Source organism: Salvelinus namaycush, chromosome 32, assembly GCF_016432855.1.
Source record: "Salvelinus namaycush isolate Seneca chromosome 32, SaNama_1.0, whole genome shotgun sequence".
NCBI classification, from domain to species: domain Eukaryota; kingdom Metazoa; phylum Chordata; class Actinopteri; order Salmoniformes; family Salmonidae; genus Salvelinus; species Salvelinus namaycush.
Window position 1 is genome coordinate 14843739 of NC_052338.1, and position 15297 is coordinate 14859035.

The 15297-nt window shown below is 48.4% G+C and overlaps 1 protein-coding gene across 1 annotated transcript in view; it reads right to left on the bottom strand.

Moving 5' to 3' along the window:
* The window catches only part of LOC120026847 (collagen alpha-1(XXII) chain-like), a 66596-nt gene that overhangs the window by 14980 nt on the left and 36319 nt on the right, over nucleotides 1–15297 (bottom strand). Inside the window, exons 13-25 of the mRNA XM_038971556.1 lie at nucleotides 15216–15269; nucleotides 15066–15119; nucleotides 13916–13969; nucleotides 13751–13795; nucleotides 5804–5857; nucleotides 5624–5677; nucleotides 4479–4514; nucleotides 4332–4361; nucleotides 3968–4021; nucleotides 3750–3803; nucleotides 942–995; nucleotides 307–360; nucleotides 120–173 (exon numbers count right to left, since the gene is read on the bottom strand). Coding sequence (XP_038827484.1) covers nucleotides 120–173; nucleotides 307–360; nucleotides 942–995; nucleotides 3750–3803; nucleotides 3968–4021; nucleotides 4332–4361; nucleotides 4479–4514; nucleotides 5624–5677; nucleotides 5804–5857; nucleotides 13751–13795; nucleotides 13916–13969; nucleotides 15066–15119; nucleotides 15216–15269 — 651 coding nt within the window. The remainder of the gene's footprint in view (nucleotides 1–119; nucleotides 174–306; nucleotides 361–941; nucleotides 996–3749; nucleotides 3804–3967; nucleotides 4022–4331; nucleotides 4362–4478; nucleotides 4515–5623; nucleotides 5678–5803; nucleotides 5858–13750; nucleotides 13796–13915; nucleotides 13970–15065; nucleotides 15120–15215; nucleotides 15270–15297) is intronic.

Consider the following 15297-nt stretch of genomic DNA (forward strand, 5'->3'; position numbering starts at 1 on the left):
TATTATATAGGGATACGTCTGGGACATGAGTACTTTGACAACTCAATGGTACATCAGTGAATCATATAACATGTCAAACATGTAACATGCAAATGTGAAACAAAATAGAGTAAACTTACAGCTTTGCCAGGCTCTCCTGGTTTCCCTGAAAATCCAATCTCACCAGGTAGACCCTGAGCAAAGAATATACATATATTTTAGCTTTCTATTATTTCATTTCCTCTATGAGCTTTTGGAATGACAGCTGACAGTACATCTGCACTGTACAGCCTTCAATGTAAAGGATTGTTGGTGCACAGAACTCACAGGAGGTCCAGTTTGTCCAGGGTTTCCTTGCCCTCCAGGAGGCCCCTGGGGACCCTATAAAGAGAGACAGCATCATCAATAAAGACTGTCATCAACCTCAGTCCAACAGGCAAGACATTCTAGGTTGGCCTGATATTCAGTCATAGCTCCAAGCTGTGGAAATATCAAGAGTTATTCCTGGAAGGCTAGTCACACGGTCAGGAAAAAGTCCAGGCCCTAAGGCGCTAATTATTGCTTTTAAGAGCGATATGGAATCTAAATTAATTGATGTCATATGGATGAGTTCCCGAAGTGGCAGAGCATATTTTCCCTCCAGTGGAAGTGTTTACTGAAGCTAGTGTTGAGAGAGCAGTAATGTCAGGTATGTGGTCCCTGGTGAGTAGTTAACATCAAGAAGAAATTGTTTTTCAATGAGCCAGAGCCTGATATAACAGCTGTGCTGATAACTGACACATACTCCATTCATAATATCAAAAAGAGATCTTATGAAGCAGCGAGTCATACTATTACACATAGCCTTCATGGTCCAACAGATTGTTTTGTCATGGAATATATCTGTAAATGATCTGATACTGTAGGACACAATAAAGAGTACCTGCAATATATAGCACATAGACATAAAATAGTATTCTTACAGGAGGTCCGGGTAGCCCATCAACACCAGGTAATCCACTTTCACCTTTCTTGCCCTGAAAAAGATAGACAAAAAATCAACCATCATACATCAACACATGTCACAATGGGAGAAAATAAACCTGTGCAGGAAAACATGTTTATTCACTTAGTACAATCAACCCTTTAAAACCTTTGTTGATCTAGCAACTCCTGTATTCAACTCCCTCTCATTCTCTGAACTGTGATATACTGCCCTCTGCAGGACTGTTTAAGCTACAAAGTCATGGTTAACCTGAGACGGCCTTAGTGCTGTGACTGATATATGTAAAGGATGGGGGGTGGACAATTCTTTGAGGCTTATCAGGGAAACAGTTGACTGATGATGGCTGTCGTGTGTTTGAGGAACCAGGAGAACCGTGTCGGCCATGACAGCCCCATTATCACAGCAGACGTCCCCTCAGTGACTTCACATCCTCAATACACCTACACACACACACACACTCAGACCTTCCCACATCACACCGCAGCAGAGTTCACAGCAGCAGTAACAACAACACTGAGGTACAGTTAAGTGCTACAAGCCACAGCAGAACAGCCAAAAAGGTAACCGGAGAAAATAGATCAAGCTGTAACTAACTGTAGTGTTGAACAGAACAGAGAGGACTAGGCCATGGGGTCCGCTCTGAATACCCCACAGTTAACAGGCTAGACTAAGAGCTCCAGTAGAGATAGCAGATACAAGGAGGAAACAGCAGGTAGGTAGCCTAGCAGTTAAGAGCGTTGGGCCAGTAAATGAAAGGCCGCTGGTACCACTCCCCGAGCCGACTAGTGAAAAATCGGACGATGTGTCCTTGAGCAAGGAACTTAACCCTAATTGCTCCTGTAAGTCGCTCTGGATAAGAGTGTCTGCTAAATGACAAAACATGTCAATACTACAGAGATAGGGTGATGCCTTCTCCATACTGTGCCAACTACAGTGACATCTCCACATCCATATGAGAAACATATCATTTTCTAAATGTATTGCAATGACAAAGGTACTCCTCAACACAATACAGTGACAGATAGAGCCCCTTTTGTCATAGTTAGAAAACATCTCATTCCATCAACTGTGTGCTATCTAAACTCCAGCTGATGTTACATCCTACTGCTCGCTCCAGGAGGTCTGGCTCAGTCAGATTACCCAGCAAACCAAAATTAATTCTATGAACATTCCCAAAACGTTCTAATAACACAAAAACGGTCCATTCCCAGAACCCATTTTGTTATTACATTACCTGGAAACCTAATATGAACCTTGGGCGGGTTCTACTAAGCTATATGGAATTGTTTTAAGAAGGTCATACCAAGGATCATTTAGCTATTGGATTTTGAATTTTAAGACCCCTTGAAGTATCCCCCCAGAATTCATTTTTACATTTATTTAACCGTTTATTTTTGGCTCAGTGTCCATATATACTTCCATAATTTTTTTAAACTGGTACCGGGGACCTTCAGACAAGTCTTGTGAGGCCTGTGAGCATCCTAGTGCAAAAAAACAACAACAGAGGGGTCATATTAGTGTGTACCCCAAACTGTTCGGTCGCTACGGACAGAAGTTGGCAGATCGGCTGTACCGACTTCAGACGAGACCCAAGACGCTTGTGGGGGTCGTAGAGCAAAACGGAGAGTCTTATCTTTCCACAGAGGGGTCATACTATTTTGTAGGCCATTCAGACGCTACAGACAATTTTGAGAGAAGACCAATTTTCGGGATGTCTCATGGTCTGACAAACACCGCTCTATCTCTGTCACCTATCACTGCAGATGCAGATGTGCAACATAGACGGATGCATTGGATTGAGACGCATACCATGCAAAAAAACTGATATCTCTAGCTTAAACTGACAGATTTGAACATTTTCTGGAGGATTTTATTTTTTAAATCGGGACGTTATTGTGATGTCATGCCAATAAAACAAATTGAATTGTTAGATAAAACCCTAAATACAACTTAATGGAAATGTTAGCTAATATCCTGGGAATCTTCCCGGCTTGCTGGGTAGTCACTACTGTCAGAGCAAGGCTTCCTGTCTCTGTTACAGCCTTCTGTAGTGTTTTGTGGTGTTCCTGGGGTAGGACTGTTGACAGGTCTGAAGCGGTGGATCTACTACTCATTGTAAGTCGCTCTGAATAAGTCTGCTGAATGACTAGAATGTACATACAGCGTACAGTATAGGGGAATGTGACTGTTGAAAGGTTTGACATATTGAAGGTACAGGAGTATATACGTGGTTCCACCACAACAGGAGGCAAGAGAGTAGTCAGCCGTTAAGCTGCTCATGAACCCATTAAATGCATCCAGAGATATGTGCAAGAAAGACCACATCGACAATGGCAATACAGAAAATGACGGTGTAATGTTATCATAGGCATTTTCTTGTATAATCCGTGTATTTATTGTTAGGATATCGACACGGATGTTAAGGTTCATAAACCTTTTACACCATCCCTGTTTCTGTGAGACAGTTGACTTCTGCCCCTGTAGAAAAACAAAGGGACGATTCCAACAGCAGTCCAACAGCTGTGTACTGCTGTAATACAGATTACTGTGTACTGTCAACATGCAGTCACTATGACTACAGTGCTTTGATACCGAGAGAAACATGTTTTACTTTTGAGTACCATGTTGAGAAAGTTAGCTTTATGGTTTTGAGAATATGGGAGGAAACCTGTTTGTGCCACGCCTAAACCTCTTATGACGAAAGTACCAGTGAGGTTAGATGTAGGCCTACAGTATAACTGTAATCAAAGGCATGTAAATCCTATAACAAAGGTTAAACTCTTACCCTTTGGCCAAACTCTCCAGGTTCGCCAGGTAAACCAAGTTGACCAGGTGCACCCTGGGGGGAAAAAGCACTTGTCATTTTTCTACCTCAGCTTTGACTCGTAAAGCTATAGAGCCAGTGGGCCTTTTTGCATTCGTCTGTTATCTATACAGATAACATAATTGGGATAAAGATCAAGGTGGGGTCTACAGAGGAAGTAATAAATTGTGGTTCCTTACAGGGGGTCCTGGGGGGCCGTCAGGCCCTGGAGGGCCACGAGGTCCTGGAGGTCCCTGGAACACAGAACAGACAGAAAGACGTAACAGAGTCAGAGTCCATGAGAGACAGACATCATTTAATAACAATATACTGTACGTCACAGGAGCATTATACTGTCCATGTTACTGCAGCCATTACTGTGTAGTAACTCAACCTCTGTGCAATCTAGTGTACTTTCCTTCATGACCTTACATGACACACTGTTATTCTATGGCAACAGATGGAGACTTAGTAATGCAGTTGATAGTGTTAAAGATACAGACCCATGCACAAAATACTGAACAGAAAAATATGAAGAGAAAATGACTATATCCATGTACTCACATCCACTCCCTTCAAGCCCTCGCTTTGAACCTGTGTGGTTTAAATAACATTTTCAGTATGTGTTTTTACAATCACTCTACGTTGTATCAGGTTGGCATTGGCATCCATGCTAGTGGAGTATACAGTACACAACGTTCAAATACTTACCATATCCCCAGGCATTCCAGCAGGGCCCATCTCTCCCTGCAAGACAGTGAAACCAGACAGGAATTTAAAAAACGTTTTGAAAAGTTGTCTCTTTAAATCATTTGTGTGGTTTATGGGGTAATATTTCAGATGGCAAATATACATTAATTTCAATGACAAGAGCAATAGTAGTTTCTGGTATGTAGTGTTATGCGAAGTTTAACTTTTCATACAGTGCTTGAGGTGTGTGTGTGTGTGCGTGTGTGTAATTATAGACAGACAATATTAATGTGTTATCATATCAGACAGATTAATGGGCCACCTTTGATGGTAAAAGAGGGGGATGATGGGAAAAGAGGTTGGAAAACAGAGGTTCGTCTGGAAAACACAGACTGTAACTTAGGAGTTCAGTCTGGCGAAAGATTTTGTAGATAACCTCTCTTTTTTAAAGGTTTACCTGCACTGATCGGGATATTATGTGAATGTTTTACCAGCTAATGCACTGATTGTGATATTATGTGAATGTTTTACCAGCTAATGCACTGATTGTGATATTATGTGAATGTTTTACCAGCTAATGCACTGATCGAGATATTATGCTAATGTTTTACCAGCTAATGCACTGATTGTGATATTATGTGAATGTTTTACCAGCTAATGCACTGATTGTGATATTATGTGAATGTTTTACCAGCTAATGCACTGATCGTGATATTATGTGAATGTTTTACCAGCTAATGCACTGATTGGGATATTATGTGAATGTTTTACCAGCTAATGCACTGATCGTGATATTATGTGAATGTTTTACCAGCTAATGCACTGATCGTGATATTATGTGAATGTTTTACCAGCTAATGCACTGATCGTGATATTATGTGAATGTTTTACCAGCTAATGCACTGATCGTGATATTATGTGAATGTTTTACCAGCTAATGCACTGATTGGGATATTATGTGAATGTTTTACCAGCTAATGCACTGATTGCGAGTCTCTCTGGTTAAGACCTTCAGCCTATCAATCCTAAAATGATGCATAGCATATCAACTCTTGTTTCATGTGTTTTCTTGAGTGTTCTTTGAGGAAAGTTTTGTCCCGATTCACATACTGTATTGTTCATGATCATGTGTTGTATTACAGTGTTTGATAGAGAGAAGACCATACCTTTTCCCCTCTCACTCCAGCGGCTCCAGGTGCGCCAGTCAGACCTCCCAAACCCTAGACAGTAAATCAAAACAAAACACCATTCTGAAATGAGCAGTTATTACCAGTGAAAGAAATATTCAGGTCTTTCTCTTCTTTAAACGTCGGTATGCACCTGCAAAACAGAAAATGACAACTCACATCTTTTCCAGGAACACCAGGTTTCCCAGGGAATCCGTCAATACCTTTGTCACCCTGTGAGGAAGAAGGAACCGTGTTCAATGTTGAATAGAAATGGCCTTCTAGGTACATAAGAGATGAGATTCTAAAGTAACCTGCTATGACTAACAATAACCTTGCCACATCTTCCCAGCTGTACTGCATTCTATCTAAGACCTTGTTGTTTCAACAATTTTTCCAGCAGGTAGCTAGTGCTGAAAACATCACACACATGTCTCGCATGTCTGTCAGGCTTTGTGACTGTTCTATCTGCCAACAACAAGGATACCCCTGACCCCTATCTGACCCCCAGATGACTCTCCTAACCACCACTTCCTGATCTGAACCACCACTTCCTATTCTGAACCACCACTTCCTGTTCTGAACCACCACTTCCTCTGTCACCTCCAGAGAAGTAAATGCTTCTCCAGACTGTTGTCACGTTCCTGACCTGTTTTCTGTTGTTTGGTATGTGTTTAATTGGTCAGGGCGTGAGTTTTGGGTGGGTAGTCTATGTTATGTGTTTTCTATGTTGGGTTAATGGGTTGCCTGGTATGGCTCTCAATTAGAGGCAGGTGTTTGGCGTTTCCTCTGATTGAGAGTCATATTAAGGTAGGTTGTTTCACATTGTTTGTTGTGGGTGGTTGTCTCCTGTGTCTGTGTTATGTTACGCCACATGGGACTGTTTCGGTTTTGTTTGTTCGTTCGTTTTATGTAGTCAGTTTTCCTGTTCATGCGTTCTTCGTGTTTCATGTGAGTTCGTCGTTCAGGTCTGTCTACGTCGTTTATTGTTTTGTAACTATTCAAGTGTTCGTTCGTGTTTTCTGTTTTGTTAATTAAAAATCATGTCATTTCACAACGCTGCGTTTTGGTCGAATCCCTGCTCCTCCTCTTCGGATGAAGAGGAGGAGGAACATCGTTACAGAACCACCCACCAAACCCAGATCAAGCAGCGGGTTAACGGACAGCAACGACAGCAGCAGTGGGTCAAGGAGGATTGGACATGGGAAGAGATTCTGGACGGAGAAGGACCCTGGGCAGAGCCAGAGGAGTGTCGCCGTCCAAAGGCGGAGCTGGAGGCATCTAAAGCGGAGAGGCGACGATATGAGGAGGCAGCACGGAAGCAAGGCTGGAAGCCCGCAAGTACAACCCAAAAATTTCTTGGGGGGGGGGCTAAAGGGTAGTGTGGCGAAGTCAGGTAGGAGACCTGCGCCAACTTCCCGGGCTTACCGTGGAGAGCGAGAGTACGGGCAGACACCGTGTTACGCAGTAGAGCGCATGGTGTCTCCTGTACGTGTTCATAGCCCGGTGCGGGTTATTCCACCTCCCCGCACTAGCCGGGCTAGAGTGAGCATTGAGCCAAGTGCCATGAAGCCGGCTCAACATATCTGGCCTCCAGTACGTCTCCTCGGGCCGGTGTACATGGCACCAGCCTTACGCATGGTGTCCCCGGTTCGCCAACACAGCCCAGTGCGGGTTATTCCACCTCCCCGCACTGGACGGGCTACGGGGAGCATGCAACAAGGTAAGGTTGGGCAGGCTCAGTGCTCAAAGGAGCCAGTACGCCTGCATGGTCCGGTATATCCGGCGCCACTTTCCCGCCCCAGCTCAGTACCACCAGTGCCTACACCACGCACCAGGCTTCCAGTGCGTCTCCAGAGCCCTGTTCCTCCTCCACGCACTCTCCCTGTGGTGCGTGTCTCCAGCCCAGTACCTCCAGTTCCGGCACCACGCATCAAGCCTCCTGTGCGTCTCCAGAGCCCTGTACGCACTGTTCCTTCTCCCCGCACTCGCCCTGAGGTGCGTGCCCTCAGCCGGTACCTCCAGTTCCGGTACCACGCACCAGTCCTATAGTGCGCATCGAGAGTCCAGTGTGCCCTGTTCCTGCTCCCCGCACTAGCCTTGAGGTGCGTGTCTCCAGTCCGGTACCACCAGTTCCGGCACCACGCACCAGGCCTACTGTGCGCCTCAGCAGGTCAGAGTCGGCTGTCTGCCCAACGCCGCCTGCACTGCTCGTCTGCCCAGCACCGTCTGAGCCATCTGTCTGCCCAGCACCGTCTGAGCCATCTGTCTGCCCAGCGCCGTCTGAGCCATCTGTCTGCCCAGCGCCGTCTGAGCCATCTGTCTGCCCAGCGCCGTCTGAGCCATCTGTCTGCCCAGCGCCGTCTGAGCCATCCGTCTGCCCAGCGCCTTCTGAGCCATCCGTCTGCCCAGCGCCTTCTGAGCCATCCGTCTGCCCAGCGCCTTCTGAGCCATCCGTCTGCCCAGCGCCTTCTGAGCCATCCGTCTGCCCAGCGCCTTCTGAGCCATCCGTCTGCCACGAGCCATTAGAGCCGCCCGTCTGTCCCGAGCCATTAGAGCCGTCCGTCAGTCAGGAGCCGCTAGAGCCGTCCGTCAGTCAGGAGCTGCCAGAGCCGCCAGCCAGTCAGGAGCTGCCAGAGCCGCCATCCAGTCAGAAGCTGCCAGAGCCGCCAGCCAGTCAGGAGCTGCCAGAGCCGCCAGCCAGTCAGGAGCTGCCAGAGCCGCCAGCCAGTCAGGAGCTGCCAGAACCGCCAGCCAGTCAGGAGCTGCCAGAGCTGCCCTACAGTCATGAGCTGCCCTACAGTCATGAGCTGCCCTACAGTCATGAGCTGCCCTACAGTCATGAGCTGCCTTACAGTCATGAGCTGCCCTACAGTCATGAGCTGCCCTACAGTCATGAGCTGCCCTTCAGTCATGAGCTGCCCTCCAGTCATGAGCTGTCCTCCAGTCATGAGCTGCCCTCCAGTCATGAGCTGCCCTCCAGTCATGAGCTGCCCTCCAGTCATGAGCTGCCCTACAGTCATGAGCTGCCCTACAGTCATGAGCTGCCCTCCAGTCATGAGCTGCCACTCAGTCATGAGCTGCCACTCAGTCCGGAGCTAACACTCAGTCCGGAGCTGCCACTCAGTCCGGAGCTGCCACTCAGTCCGGAGCTGCCACCCAGTCCGGAGCTGCCACCCAGTCCGGAGCTGCCACCCAGTCCGGAGCTGCCACCCAGTCCGGAGCTGCCACTCAGTCCGGAGCTGCCATTAGTACAGAGTTGTCCCTCTGTCCTAAGCTACCTCTCTGTCCGGAGCTACCTCTCTGTCCTGAGCTACCTCTCTGTCCTGAGCTACCTCTCTGTCCTGAGCTACCTCTCTGTCCTGAGCTGTCTCCTCTATGTAGGAGGGGCCTTAGTGAAGGTTCCTGGACCATGGTCGGGGGCGAGGGTCGCCACTCAAAGGACGCGAAGGAGAGGGACAAAGACAGTGGTGGAGTGGTGTCCTCGTCCACCGCCGGAGCCGCCACCGCGGACAGATGCCCACCCAGACCCTCCCCTTGAGTTGTAGGGGTGCGCCCGGAGTTCGCACCTTGAGGGGGGGGTTCTGTCACGTTCCTGACCTGTTTTCTGTTGTTTGGTATGTGTTTAATTGGTCAGGGCGTGAGTTTTGGGTGGGTAGTCTATGTTATGTGTTTTCTATGTTGGGTTAATGGGTTGCCTGGTATGGCTCTCAATTAGAGGCAGGTGTTTGGCGTTTCCTCTGATTGAGAGTCATATTAAGGTAGGTTGTTTCACATTGTTTGTTGTGGGTGGTTGTCTCCTGTGTCTGTGTTATGTTACGCCACATGGGACTGTTTCGGTTTTGTTTGTTCGTTCGTTTTATGTAGTCAGTTTTCCTGTTCATGCGTTCTTCGTGTTTCATGTGAGTTCGTCGTTCAGGTCTGTCTACGTCGTTTATTGTTTTGTAACTATTCAAGTGTTCGTTCGTGTTTTCTGTTTTGTTAATTAAAAATCATGTCATTTCACAACGCTGCGTTTTGGTCGAATCCCTGCTCCTCCTCTTCGGATGAAGAGGAGGAGGAACATCGTTACAGAACCACCCACCAAACCCAGATCAAGCAGCGGGTTAACGGACAGCAACGACAGCAGCAGTGGGTCAAGGAGGATTGGACATGGGAAGAGATTCTGGACGGAGAAGGACCCTGGGCAGAGCCAGAGGAGTGTCGCCGTCCAAAGGCGGAGCTGGAGGCATCTAAAGCGGAGAGGCGACGATATGAGGAGGCAGCACGGAAGCAAGGCTGGAAGCCCGCAAGTACAACCCAAAAATTTCTTGGGGGGGGGGCTAAAGGGTAGTGTGGCGAAGTCAGGTAGGAGACCTGCGCCAACTTCCCGGGCTTACCGTGGAGAGCGAGAGTACGGGCAGACACCGTGTTACGCAGTAGAGCGCATGGTGTCTCCTGTACGTGTTCATAGCCCGGTGCGGGTTATTCCACCTCCCCGCACTAGCCGGGCTAGAGTGAGCATTGAGCCAAGTGCCATGAAGCCGGCTCAACATATCTGGCCTCCAGTACGTCTCCTCGGGCCGGTGTACATGGCACCAGCCTTACGCATGGTGTCCCCGGTTCGCCAACACAGCCCAGTGCGGGTTATTCCACCTCCCCGCACTGGACGGGCTACGGGGAGCATGCAACAAGGTAAGGTTGGGCAGGCTCAGTGCTCAAAGGAGCCAGTACGCCTGCATGGTCCGGTATATCCGGCGCCACTTTCCCGCCCCAGCTCAGTACCACCAGTGCCTACACCACGCACCAGGCTTCCAGTGCGTCTCCAGAGCCCTGTTCCTCCTCCACGCACTCTCCCTGTGGTGCGTGTCTCCAGCCCAGTACCTCCAGTTCCGGCACCACGCATCAAGCCTCCTGTGCGTCTCCAGAGCCCTGTACGCACTGTTCCTTCTCCCCGCACTCGCCCTGAGGTGCGTGCCCTCAGCCGGTACCTCCAGTTCCGGTACCACGCACCAGTCCTATAGTGCGCATCGAGAGTCCAGTGTGCCCTGTTCCTGCTCCCCGCACTAGCCTTGAGGTGCGTGTCTCCAGTCCGGTACCACCAGTTCCGGCACCACGCACCAGGCCTACTGTGCGCCTCAGCAGGTCAGAGTCGGCTGTCTGCCCAACGCCGCCTGCACTGCTCGTCTGCCCAGCACCGTCTGAGCCATCTGTCTGCCCAGCACCGTCTGAGCCATCTGTCTGCCCAGCGCCGTCTGAGCCATCTGTCTGCCCAGCGCCGTCTGAGCCATCTGTCTGCCCAGCGCCGTCTGAGCCATCTGTCTGCCCAGCGCCGTCTGAGCCATCCGTCTGCCCAGCGCCTTCTGAGCCATCCGTCTGCCCAGCGCCTTCTGAGCCATCCGTCTGCCCAGCGCCTTCTGAGCCATCCGTCTGCCCAGCGCCTTCTGAGCCATCCGTCTGCCCAGCGCCTTCTGAGCCATCCGTCTGCCACGAGCCATTAGAGCCGCCCGTCTGTCCCGAGCCATTAGAGCCGTCCGTCAGTCAGGAGCCGCTAGAGCCGTCCGTCAGTCAGGAGCTGCCAGAGCCGCCAGCCAGTCAGGAGCTGCCAGAGCCGCCATCCAGTCAGAAGCTGCCAGAGCCGCCAGCCAGTCAGGAGCTGCCAGAGCCGCCAGCCAGTCAGGAGCTGCCAGAGCCGCCAGCCAGTCAGGAGCTGCCAGAACCGCCAGCCAGTCAGGAGCTGCCAGAGCTGCCCTACAGTCATGAGCTGCCCTACAGTCATGAGCTGCCCTACAGTCATGAGCTGCCCTACAGTCATGAGCTGCCTTACAGTCATGAGCTGCCCTACAGTCATGAGCTGCCCTACAGTCATGAGCTGCCCTTCAGTCATGAGCTGCCCTCCAGTCATGAGCTGTCCTCCAGTCATGAGCTGCCCTCCAGTCATGAGCTGCCCTCCAGTCATGAGCTGCCCTCCAGTCATGAGCTGCCCTACAGTCATGAGCTGCCCTACAGTCATGAGCTGCCCTCCAGTCATGAGCTGCCACTCAGTCATGAGCTGCCACTCAGTCCGGAGCTAACACTCAGTCCGGAGCTGCCACTCAGTCCGGAGCTGCCACTCAGTCCGGAGCTGCCACCCAGTCCGGAGCTGCCACCCAGTCCGGAGCTGCCACCCAGTCCGGAGCTGCCACCCAGTCCGGAGCTGCCACTCAGTCCGGAGCTGCCATTAGTACAGAGTTGTCCCTCTGTCCTAAGCTACCTCTCTGTCCGGAGCTACCTCTCTGTCCTGAGCTACCTCTCTGTCCTGAGCTACCTCTCTGTCCTGAGCTACCTCTCTGTCCTGAGCTGTCTCCTCTATGTAGGAGGGGCCTTAGTGAAGGTTCCTGGACCATGGTCGGGGGCGAGGGTCGCCACTCAAAGGACGCGAAGGAGAGGGACAAAGACAGTGGTGGAGTGGTGTCCTCGTCCACCGCCGGAGCCGCCACCGCGGACAGATGCCCACCCAGACCCTCCCCTTGAGTTGTAGGGGTGCGCCCGGAGTTCGCACCTTGAGGGGGGGGTTCTGTCACGTTCCTGACCTGTTTTCTGTTGTTTGGTATGTGTTTAATTGGTCAGGGCGTGAGTTTTGGGTGGGTAGTCTATGTTATGTGTTTTCTATGTTGGGTTAATGGGTTGCCTGGTATGGCTCTCAATTAGAGGCAGGTGTTTGGCGTTTCCTCTGATTGAGAGTCATATTAAGGTAGGTTGTTTCACATTGTTTGTTGTGGGTGGTTGTCTCCTGTGTCTGTGTTATGTTACGCCACATGGGACTGTTTCGGTTTTGTTTGTTCGTTCGTTTTATGTAGTCAGTTTTCCTGTTCATGCGTTCTTCGTGTTTCATGTGAGTTCGTCGTTCAGGTCTGTCTACGTCGTTTATTGTTTTGTAACTATTCAAGTGTTCGTTCGTGTTTTCTGTTTTGTTAATTAAAAATCATGTCATTTCACAACGCTGCGTTTTGGTCGAATCCCTGCTCCTCCTCTTCGGATGAAGAGGAGGAGGAACATCGTTACAACTGTTCTGTTCTCAAACCTACTCCATGGCTTTCTGTCAGGGTCGGTGGAGGTTGGTGGAGAAGACCCATGTGGTATGTACAGTACTGTACAGGGTTAATGATTCTTCACTTTATGTGTTGACAGCCTGGACTATGAAGGACATGCAAAGATGTTCTGTTTCGCAACCTCAGAGACGTATGTCAACGACCAATGGATGTGGTATACATGGGTTATGAGTGTGTTATGAAGTCTTTATGTAGGTGTTACCGTTTCACCCAACCCACCATGTAAATAATCTTCTACTCTTGCTGTGAGCGTACATCTTAAACCCTTCTCCTTGAACCCCGGTCGATCTCTATGACACTTACCAGCACATCTAAGTCCTATCATTTCACATCATCACCCAACGCAGAGGACAATCTGTATCTCAAAAGCCTAATAACAACCATAGTCCTCAACGACCCACTTGACATACTGTGTGAAGCCCAATAGGCCAGAAATCATATAGGCTACACAATCTTGGGTGCTACTTCAGTATAATCATTATAATCATATCGCATTACAATCACTCTGACTGATTGACTAGTGTGTTCTGTCCTAGTCAATGGCCATCAGCAGCAGTGAAAGTCTATATTTCAGGAAGTCCTTAAAGTTTAGAGGAAACTGAGGCATTGACACACAGTACTGTAGGTAGCTAGCCCCTAGCTAGTATTATTAGGATCCGCCCCCTTGGGCCCAGGACAGGAAATGTGGAGAGTGCATCAAGGAAGCCAGTCCATCTGTCTGAACCATTACTCCCCTCTGGGATTGAGGTCTATATTCCTTCTCATAAACTACGGACTTAACCCTTAAATAGGACAAATCTGTCAATTGTTTAAAATTCTATTACCTTTATTTCAATTTGTATCCCCGCAGGGAATTGGTATACCCACACCTGCACAAGTGTGTCAGCTAAGTGTGTCAGTCGCTGCTATTTTTAGAGTTAACCAAACCTGGTGGAGCTTTCTATTCTCAACTCTGTACATGCAGTTATATTTGATTTCTTTAACCAGTCATGCTTGTGATGACCTATGATACTTGACGATCATTTGAATCAAATATAGGACATGTAACAATACTTACCCTTAATCCTGCTGATCCTTTATCTCCTTTCAAACCTTTTTCACCCTAACATAGTACAACACAGACATACAGTAACATCCAAAGATACTTTTAGAAAACATAGGTTTGTCTGAAACTATTTACTTGGCTTATGTATGACATATTTTCATTGTTGCTTCTACTCACACCGACACCTTTGGGTCCAGATGAACCAGGAAGTCCTGAGTCTCCTTGAATTCCCTGTAGGAACAAAATGACCAGACATTATATTGATGGATAACAGATGCTGAGTAAAGACCAGTAACCTACAGATATGGTACTACTGATGCAATGTTATTTCCCAATAATTTCAAGTTGAGCAGTAATATTACATATTAGGTCATATGAGGGGTAAGAGATTAAAAGGGGTAGAGGGGAAAAAGCCCATTTTGCTGTGTCTAACTTGACAAGTTAACTTGGGAGGTACAGTATATGGATTCTGCAGAGGCAAATAAGCAACCAGAACAGCAACAACACCTGTTAGCATTGTGACCCTCTAGGGGGACCCTGACCCCTGACCTTTGTTCTGACTGTGCCAAGTGTGGGAGTGTCAGAGTGCAATGGAAAGCCACCGATGGCCTACGCTAGGCTCCCTGAGGAGCAATGGTCTTAGCTACAGTAGGTATTAGGTAGTGATTAAACTCACCACAATACGAAAGTATCCGTATTAACATGGAATTCACAGTTACAAGGACATGCTATGTTCAGGCTTTTGACTCATGTCCCTTGTGTATAGTCTAAAAAACATGAACTTACACAATTGAAACTTTCCATAGTTCTGTCAACAGGGAGACATTCTCTTTAGCTGGGAGTCTGGGACTGAATGGTCACACAGCACATTGGCAAAACCTAACCGCTCTCTCCCCTTTTCCCTTCTCTCTCTTTCCTCTCTCTCTTCCACACTTTCCTTCTTGCTCTCTCTCCCCCTCTTACCCCTCCCTCCCTCTCCAGCTGTCTCACACAAGAGAAGTCAGCAGAAGACAGCCAGCCAAGTCACATGAAATCAATAGCAAGCAGAGAGGTAATTGTCCATCAAATGTCTAAACGCCCACCAAGACACAGAACACAAAGAACACGGCTGTCTTTGATATCAGAGTAGAAAAAAACGAATATAAACTCTGCTGCCTACATTCTTTAAGCTTTCATTTAACCTGCCATAAATCCTCCAACACAGTGTCAACCACAAGAAAAGGGTTTGCAAAGAGCATATTGCATGTAGTTATGAAAGTACATTGGCTATTGTATACTCTCCAAGGTCAACATAGAATCAACAAGGAGAAATAGAATGTTCACCCACCTTTGGTCCCAGAGGTCCAAGTAATCCCTGATCGCCTGCCAGCCCTGATTCACCCTGTTACAATAAAGCAGAAAGATCCAGAAGTTAATCAGAAAGGTTTACATTATAATTACAGTAAGAGAATATTAGTGTAAGATGGTTGTCTCATACTCTTTCTCCATTAGATCCATCTTTCCCAGCAAAACCTGCCGCTCCACTGGTTCCCTGGAAGTGGTTTTAAAGCACAATCATC